Consider the following 9,800-nt stretch of genomic DNA (forward strand, 5'->3'; position numbering starts at 1 on the left):
ATGGTAGTTAGAACTGATGTGTCACAGTTTTATTTTAGTTGGTTGTTTCTCCTTAAAGCCTTGTCTGTACTGAAGGTCTCTCTGTGTAAGGAGTTTTCTGCTACTTTCCACTTCATGACCCAGGCTTGCAGATGTGGCACAAAGTAGAGGCTGAGGCATCCATGGAGGAGCTTGCCCCTAACTCCTGTCAGAGTTGTAAGGTGCAATAGATGGAGCCAGCAGCCAAACTAGTGTGTGTAGTGGTAGAGCAAAGTGATAAGTGTTGAGTAAGATGGTTGCAAGGCTAGTTTGACTATTGAATGCTGACAGTGGTTGTCAGTTGCAAAGATAATGAAGTTACATGGTCAGGATAATTGTTTTGAGGTTGCAGGGTTTTAGAATTCTTCAGCTGTGTTTTCTTCCTTTTCTGAAATTTACAACAATTTTCACATGAAAATGAAAAATCACATGGTTTGTTCCTTAAGAATCGCAGTAACATGAGGTATACTTTCAAAATCTTTAAAGTTTTAGTATCAAAGTATAGCACAAAAAAATTGAATAATCTCAATCTGGGTTTATTTATCTGAATCTCCTGAAGGGGGTCTCAGACTGGAACAAGAAGATTATTGAGCCTTTGGTGATGGTTACAGTCACCACTTTTGTGAGGAAGGAACATTACAGTTACATTACCAGTTTTGTGAGGAAGGAAATAAAAAGCTTTGGGAAAATGCTATGCAGCTTGCTTTCATTGGACCTAGGGGGAAGTTCTGTGGAAGTTCATCTTTTCCTTCAATTGGGCAGTAAATCTGCTTTGAATGCTTTTAAGCTCTGTTACTGTGTTTGTACTCAAAAATGATTTTAGGAGGAAAGCCGGTGGATGTTAGACCATATCTGCACATTTTGTAATTTCTAACTTTAACTGTTTCTTCTGTGCATTCTATGGCTGCTAATGCACTCACATAAGTAGATTGATAAGGGATGTTTAAGTAGTGAAAAGGAGCCAAGGCCAAAATTCTTCATCATTTGCCTTTGACATTTCACAAAGTCTAGTGGGACATTAATATTTTATACTCTGCTATGGGAGTACTGCTTATCTGCCTTTATATCCTGCATTCATTAAAATAACTCTGTTTTATGACAGTCTTCAGATGACTTTTATCTGAGCAGTTTTTTCTGGTTTTAGAGACACAGCTAATGATATAGATCATTTTATGCAAGAGCAACAAGATGTAAAGCATTCATAGACTTTCAGATTTTTTGGTCAGAGTAATCTTGAAAGAAGTAACGTGAAATCGCATAATGTAGATTTCGAGTTGCCATAGCAGCAGAAGAACAGTGTGAGGCACTGACTTGCTAAAAATAGCTTGTTTGTCATTGACATTTGTGTATTCCTAGCTCTAACTTGACACCAAATTTTGAAGGATTAGTGTTGGGTTTTGCAAAGCATTTGCTTGAGGAGGTTTTAGTACGAAGAACTGGCTGAATTTTTAATATAATATAATAACTTTAAAAATATGATAAGTCTTGTGAGAATATGCTAATCTTTATCCCCTTGGAAAATTATCAGAGTTCATATGCAGCATGCTGAGATTAAAGCTTGAGTGTTGACATAAATATATATGTTTGCATATATGTACATTTCATGTAATACACTTGAAAGTTGGAAGAACTCTAGTTTTTGACACTAGAAAATTACTGTATTCATTTGTCTGGACACTTGAAAGTCCATTCAGTCTACCTGTACATTAAAAAATGCTGTACATTGTACAGTGCTGAGGCAAAATTGCCTGTGGTTGAACATACAATTTCATTATTCATTCATGCAGTTACTTCTCTCCATTGTGAACTATGTAGTGAAGAAATAAGATTTTGTTTATGGTATCAGAGGATGGGACTGTATTGTAGCTCCTATGCTGTCAAGGCTCATATACCCTCCTTTAAAACAGCATCTCCTGTTCCCAATAGCTTAATTCTCTTTACTGGAGACAGCAATGGTCTATACAGCTGCTGGTCTGACCTAAGATAGTCCTGCTGATGTAACTTCACAAGAGACAATATTTTATGTTTTCTGTTAATTTAGTAAGAATGGTTACATTTTGACATTTCAGTTTAGCAAAAGAAGCATTGCATGCAGAAGCTTGAAATCACTGCTCTTCAAATACTACTTTTAGGAGATTAAAACCAAAACAACTGAGGATTTGTTTCACAAGTCATTTTCCCATCATTGAATTTTGGGAAATTTATACTTTTGATACAATAAATATTTTTTAGTTTTAGAAAATTGGCTTGCAGTGGTTTTCACTACGAAACAGTCTCCAGGAACGTGCTTTAAAAGTAAGCATTATGATAAAACTCCTGCTGGTGGCAAAACAAGAGTAAGACATGCAGTAGTACCTTCATCATTATAAGACACACTCAAATTTGCAATTTAACATTTCAGTTAGGGGTACACACCAGTCCCTCTCTCTGTTAAAAGGTCCAGGCACAGTTACATTTCATAAAAGCCAGTGCATTTCCAGTCTTCAGACCTGGCTGTGGCAGTCTGGTGATGAGATATGCCCAGTGATGATGCTTTGGACTCTGTTCAGCAGATCCGGACAGTAATTTGTCGTTTAAGGCTGTTCTGGCTGCAAGTGAAATCCCATGAACATCAGTCCCATGTAAGAAGTTAACACTACTGACCAAGGAGTTAATTAAGAGGGCTGCCTATCTCTTCAGAACTAGGAGAATCATAGGAAACCACCCCACCCAGCTGGTACTGAGCTGATACGTGTCTGCTGTTTATAGGTTACATCTCCAATTTTACTTTACTTGCAATCTTTTTTGTGACTTGATTTTAATTTGGGTTAGTCTGTATGGGATTTCTCCTTATTAGTTAAATACCAGTCTGGATATGTGAGCTTGGATTTCAGCAGAACTCATGTGAAGACTGATTAAAAAAATGTATTTCTGGAGAAGGCCAGAAATATTGGGAGTTTTACAGAGGTTTTTTTCCTTTTCTAACATGATGCTTGTCTTTTAGTTCAGAAATCTTCTTGCAGTATTTCACAGAATAGGCATCCTTTGACTGTGTGTCTGTGGCATATTTCTTCAGTGGTTTTCAAATATGTGGCTTATGATTTTTATTGGTAGTGTTAAAATTGCTTTTTAAGGAAATAAGGATACATTAAATGCTGCTTTAATCTGCTTTGTTAGTCATTAGGGTGGGATTTTGCAGTGCTGATGCTTTAAGACTATGGAATGGGCTGGAGAGATTTTTCTGTAGCCAGTTTCTAATGGAAGAATTTGTGCAGATGTTTAAACTGAAAGCTGAACAAATTATTTGGGATGTAATACAGAAGCAGTGGTGAGAAGTTCCTGGTCAGGTGCCTTTTGTTTTTGAAAAGGGATTTAAATTAATATGACAACTTTGAAACATACTGTACAAATGATTGTGATGTGTTAAATTTGTTTTCACTTGTATTTCAGATATGGACATGGATATGAAATTTTTTGTGTTGCTTGCAATAATTCAAACACTGTAATTGCCTCAGCATGTAAGGTAAGAAAAGATTCTAGCACCACCTAGTGAAAAGTGCCGTCCGATTTCTAGGGCTGAATTCTCTTCTTTCACAAAATGTGAAAGATTTTGTATAAGTGACAGTTGGCTTGCAAAGGTGGTGGATTGCCAATGAATTATTATTTCTAAATTGTGTATGATTAATTTGAAGATATTAGTATGATAAATTCTAACAAACATAGGTCTGAAATGTTTTCTTACTGATATATTGTCAGCATTAGAAGAAAGTAGGGAAACAATGTTGAAACTTCCCAGAGGAAAGCTGGGTCTTACTGGATTGCAAGCCTAAAAACAAGCTGTCTAATATCTTACTACTTTGAAATGTGTGACTTTTATACTTGCTCTCATTAATTCGCCCTGATATTGCTTTCCATCCATCTAGGCTTCCAAAAAAGAACATGCAGCAATTATTTTGTGGAGCACTACTTCTTGGAAGAAACTGCAGAGTTTGTCTTTTCACAATCTGACTGTTACTCAGCTGGCATTTTCTCCTGATGACACCTTTTTGCTGGCTGTTTCTAGAGACAGGAATTGGTCACTGTGGAGGAAAGAGGATTCCTCAGAGTCAGGTAAGATACGTGAAGTGGATATAGGTGTTCGTAGACTTGGCTGTTTGTTCAGTATTTTTCGCTGCAAAATATTTGAAAGAGAATTGATAAAATATTTTAATTGATATTTTGCATGCAACTTTAAAGAATTATTAGTGTTGTAGGCTCTTGTGGATTGAAGAAATGCAAACAATGTGTGTGGAAACATAAAAATGAAATTAAAATGTAGAGAAGAATATAGTGCTTAGATAGTGTTTAATTGATGGATGTAATGAAGTTCTCCTGCCTTCTGCATGTTACTGTACGTTTGACTTACTGGAATTAAGTACACGAGCTGAACTTCAGATTGGCATTCTCTCAAGGAGAGCCTTCATTGCAGAGTTCTGTGCAGGCATACCCAGAAGGTTCAGTGCTGCACCCATATCCTGCATAGGCTGCCTTGTCCCTGCTTGCGTGGCATGACACTTTGAGACTCTTGACAGGATTAATCTCTGTCTTTGGTGTGGCTTTCTGATAATCCTACACAATTGATTAATTTGACTAGAACTGGCTATGTCTGGAAAAAGAGCTGATAGTAAGGATTCAGTTGACTTTCTCATTAAGACTTTGAGCCTTGCAAAATCATGAGGAGATTGCTATTGAACACTTTAATAGAATCCTAGAACAGATGCTTGTGCTGAAAGCGATTATCATTGCACTCTTGGCTTAATAGCATATAAACACTGCTGGGCTCTATAGAATGTTCCTAGAGACTTGGCAGTGAGTTTTGGCCCCTTCAGACAGTGTCCAGTTGTATCCTGGCTTGGATTTCTGTTCTATTCAGACTTTTGTTCTAAAGCCTGGCATATTGTCTACAGTAGTTACACAATGGTGCAGGATAAGGATCATGAATACTCATAGCAAGTAGAGGAAATCCTCTTTTCATCTGTTCATCAATAACCCTTCTGTCTACAAATAACATCATTATGTAAAGCAAATCATAGTGTAAAGCAAAACTGCTGCTATTGGCATCCCAAGAAGTGGTTATTTCAAGTCCATGCTCCAAAATGACAACCTTTTCTACTTAGGAAAAGCATTCTCATTTACTGATCAGATATAGTGCCTGATTGTATACATGCTGAAATATAAGCTTGTCTCTTCGGGAATGCATCAATCTTTACAATTGGGCCATTATGATTTGAGCAGTTGGGACTTTACTGGTAAATAGCAGCTTTAGTGAAATTACCGGGGAAATGTGAACACAAGGTAAATGTTGCACTATTCAGAAACTTCTGAAGTCAGTGTTCTTAAAAAATCTTGACAGGAATAACCTGAAGGTGTTATACTTAAATTCTTCTGGAAAAGAAATGCATTTAAAAGATTGAAGTGTTCCCACTGCTTTAGGGCTATAAGGGCTTACTGATACTGTTTGAACAGGTGCTAGTTATCACTGTAGTAAGTGCTGGGAAAAAACCTCATATAGTCCTAAGTATTCCCAGTTGCTTTAAAGATGAGTGGAATAATGTCAAAGTATTCTTGCAGTTCTGACATAGAGTTAAGAGTAACAATCACTTTTAATGTGTAAAGTAGTTGAAACAAGGCTTTTTCCTCTACATGTTTTATTCCAGGACCGGTCTTCACTTGCTGTGCATACACAGATAAAAATACAGCTGTCCACAGTCGAATCATTTGGTCCTGTGATTGGACACCAGATAGCAAGTATTTTATTACTGGTAGTCGGGACAAAAAGGTAATTAATGTTAAAGGAATTTAGAAAGCCTAGATTTGTTTTCAACGTCTTTTAAAATAACAAACACTGTGTTCTAATGAGCTCCTATTTTATATATACAGAAAAATCTTATTGCATGTATTAGCACAGAAATCAGTGATACTTTCATAAGCTAAATAAAGTGCTTGAATATGTATATACAAGACTGTGGGCTGCCAATTGGACATTCTCCCTTCTTTTTTCATGCAGTAAGACAAGCATATGTCACATAATTCTATGGGTCCCAAGTTTTTCTTTAACTTTCATAACAGAATCTGGTTTTGTTGTCAGTAACTTTAATGAAATCAGACAGACTGCCTTCAAAGTCAAATCTTTGTAGGTAGAGATTTTTTTTACCATGTTTAGGGTCACCCACTGTGCACTGAAATTATTTTAATGAAGTTATTCCTTATGTTTTTGTACGGGCATTTACAAGAAGATGGAAGTGGAATTTCATAGATGACTCTTTCTTACAGGTCATTATCTGGGGCCAGTGTGATTTGCCAGTGATTACTGAAGGGAATGAGCTGGATTCAATCAAGCCTTGTTCAACAGTGTTGGATGCTGGGGATTCTGTGACTGCTGTTGGTATCAGCCGTGTGCTTACTCCTGATGGAAGGTATTGCTGGTTTCCTGTATTGTCATTTTGTGTTTAATCTGAAATTAGTATTTATCCCTTTGGTCAACTAGTTTCCTGCAGCTGAACAGCTCCCTAAATCTAACTGTCAATTGTTTTGACCATTTTTTAACAGAATTACCTCTACTTTTTTTCTTTCCTAGCCACCTTTTCAGGTGTATGGTGACTTCTCCAAGCAGTGTAATAAGAAAAATGAAAGTGGGAGAGGGGAGGGAGAGATGCATGAACACACCTGAAACGCATTAATTCTTCCAAAAATATTGACTGATCTGATGTTGTCATAACCTCCTTATTTTTTCCTAACCACAGATATATGTAGCAGGTTTCTGCTTTGCTAATTTTTTTGTGAAGCAGCTTTGATGTATTAATTTTTTTCATGGAAAAATAAATACTGATTAAAGGGCAAGGTGCAACAACAGTGCTTGAGTGCTGTTCTTTCTATCCTGCATTAGAACTGACCTCACTGAGCTCTTTACTGTAATTTCTAGTGAAAGGAATGTAATTATTCTCTTTATAGATACATTGTTGCAGTAGGCTTAGAGAATGGGAAGATTATCTTGTACACATGGAAGCAAAGTGGGAAAGAACCAGCACTGGCTGACTGGACCACAGGTGTTGAGATAGAGAACAGGTATGTCTTTTGAAGTGGGTTAGAAGCAATGAAATACTATTCTTCAGACTAACAGTGCTGGAATTCTGTTCTTATAAAATGTATGAATCTAGTTTATATCAAAATTTGTTATCCTTTTGGGAAAAGTTTGATCCCTGAAAGTTTAAAGATGGCTTGAAGCAAAACCCAGAAATAAAAATACTAGTTATGATGTGTTAAAAAACCTTCCAACAGATAAGAACAAAAACCAGAGGGGGCTTAAACCCCCAAAATACCTCATGCTATGCAAAAACTTTGGGAAGTATTACCCTTTGTTGGCCTACTTAAAAAAAAGCTTTATCTTTAGTCATAAATATGATGATAGAAAACACTGAAGAGAGAGTGGAAAGGATCACTGTCTGTGTACATCAGCAAAACACTTAAGAGTGGGTGACAGCAAGCTTTTGTGAACAGCTTCCAGCAGAAACCAAAGGAATGACAAGCTGTATGTGGGGCTGCTGCAGTGACAGCTAGAGAGACTCTGTGGAGAGACTTGGAATGTTTCACTTGAAGCACTCCCCTGGGTTCTATCACACACTGGCATTTATAGTAACAGAAATGGAAGTTGATGGTGACTTTGGCCTGTGTGTGCTTGCAGTGAATGGGAAAGAGACACCAGATAACAGGAAATCGCAGGCTAAAAGCCAGAAATCTGTCATATCTAAGTAACTGAGATACTTGACCTCCAGCTTAATGTGGTAAAACTGAAAATCAATAGCTGTTTGAATTATTGATGAGTGAGAGGATAAAATGTCATTAGTGTTAATGACCCTACTTAATAAGAACTTAATACCTGCTGGTTGTCACAAGTCAGTTTTTCCTCAGTTGATAGTGTTAACTGAAGGGTACTAATTACATGAATGTTGATGTTTACACTCACATGCCCAACTGTGTTTAACATTTTGCAGTTACGTATGGATTTCTTTTTGTTGCAGCCAAAGTCATGCTCTTGCTGTAAAACGCTTATGTTGGAGACATCATGCAGGCAGAGCTGGACATAATGATGAGAACAGCAGCAAGTGGTTGCAGCTTGCAAGTTGTGGAGCCGATCACTGTGTTAAAATATTCAATGTCAACAGATTTGCTCTTTAGAAAAGACAGCAGGCCTGTTTGTGCCAAACAGATTCACAGCATTTTATTTCAACTTTTAGCCACTTTGATTATTGAATTTTCTATTTTCTGCTGTGGAAAGTAAAATATCTTACATGTAACTTATTAAAGCAACTTTAGTGGAAGTTTGAAATGCCAAATATTTTTCTAATCCTGCAGTTCTGGGAATATAAAAGATATGTTTTCTTTGGTGAATATCCTGAAACTGAGGAATGGGAGGTGGGGTAGGGCATGGGAGGATAATGAGAGAGCTTTGTTTGCTGTGACTCGAAGGGTAGGTGGGAAGCTGCTGATACTTGGGTACTTCTGTGCTTGAGATTCCACTTAGTGTACTGAATTGTTTTAGCTCCTCTTGCTATTAAAGTTAACTGTTGGTGGGCCTGCCAGTGCTTCCAGTCTGTGTTCAGGCATGTGCAGCCAGAGATCAGGGTTAAACATGGAACTTTCTCTGATTGCCTTTGAATGTGTATTAGAGCTCTGGACCAAGTCTGAGGCCGCCTGACTCTGGAAGGAGTAGTTTGTGTTCAGATGCTTGGACAGTCGTGCTTGCTTTTATTCCCTTATTCTGCTTTGCAGGGCTGAACTCAGGCTTCTTGGTCAGGCAGGGCTTAAAGCTGAACTCACAGACCACTTAAATCTTGTGGTGTCTCCTCTGTGAGCCCTCTCTGAGCAGAGTGTGATAGAAGAGCCACCTCTGAGACTGTTGGAGGGCTGTCCTCCATGGTTCAGACTGGAAAAGCTTATGGATATCACTAGGCAAAAGCTAAAAGGAGATAGCCATTTCTTACAATACCTTTGGGCTCTTCCTGAGTTTTGAGGACTCCCTCTTTGCTCTTGTGAAAACAAGTTAACTTAGTTGTCCCATAGTGTAATTTAAGTAGAGTGCTAATAGACTGAGAGTACTTCAGAAAGACTTCATGTCAGCAGGTCTGTATCTGGTTCCAAAGTCTAACTTAGAAATTAGTTAAACTTTGAGAGTGAAATTGTTATTGAAGAACTGCTTGCTACCTGTTACTGGCAGTGCAGAGGTAACTGGAATTGTGTTTAACTTTCTACTGTGTTGGATATTTAGATTAAGAGTGTAGCTCTTTCAGAGTGGGCTATACTGTCTTCAGAGTAATTATGGCTTATGCCTTGAAAGGGTTTGTGTTTATGCCTTGAAAGGTTTTGTATTTTAGCTCTTTATTTTCAGTTCTGTTTTTTCAGCCATTAAAAAAAACCAAAACCATTCTTTAAAATGGGGACAGGGGAATAAAAAAGCCCAACTTATTAATAAAGATAATTTGCTACATTTTACTTGTGGTGCCCAGTGCTTTCCTTACATGAGTGTTTTAGCATTCAAGCATTTGAGTATTGTATTTCACTTGTCCGGGAATTTTTGAGCAACTATATCCTGACAAGAGAATGACATAACTTACCACTCGCAAGGTTTCAAAAAGCTGCCAAAAGTGGGTCTTTATTCTGTGTCACACTTGTAATCTTGTATCTTAAAATTTGATGATAATACTGTACAATTCTTTCCAATAGTAGTAGTACATCTTGCTATGTGGCCAATTGTAGGTATAGTTGGC

The 9,800-nt window shown here is 37.4% G+C and overlaps 1 protein-coding gene across 2 annotated transcripts in view; it reads left to right on the forward strand.

Moving 5' to 3' along the window:
- Positions 1-9,525, forward strand: part of ELP2 (elongator acetyltransferase complex subunit 2) — a 38,529-nt gene extending 29,004 nt beyond the window's left edge. For both annotated transcript variants that reach the window (XM_041476673.1, XM_041476674.1), the window contains exons 17-22: positions 3,448-3,520; positions 3,921-4,107; positions 5,694-5,815; positions 6,310-6,452; positions 6,988-7,101; positions 8,055-9,525. In XM_041476673.1, the coding sequence (XP_041332607.1) occupies positions 3,448-3,520; positions 3,921-4,107; positions 5,694-5,815; positions 6,310-6,452; positions 6,988-7,101; positions 8,055-8,211 (796 nt within the window). In that variant the 3' untranslated portion in view covers positions 8,212-9,525. The remainder of the gene's footprint in view (positions 1-3,447; positions 3,521-3,920; positions 4,108-5,693; positions 5,816-6,309; positions 6,453-6,987; positions 7,102-8,054) is intronic.
- The last annotated feature ends 275 nt before the right edge of the window (positions 9,526-9,800 follow it).

The sequence above is a fragment of the Pyrgilauda ruficollis genome, unplaced genomic scaffold (genome assembly GCF_017590135.1).
Source record: "Pyrgilauda ruficollis isolate IOZ18807 unplaced genomic scaffold, ASM1759013v1 scaffold39, whole genome shotgun sequence".
Lineage (NCBI taxonomy): Eukaryota > Metazoa > Chordata > Aves > Passeriformes > Passeridae > Pyrgilauda > Pyrgilauda ruficollis.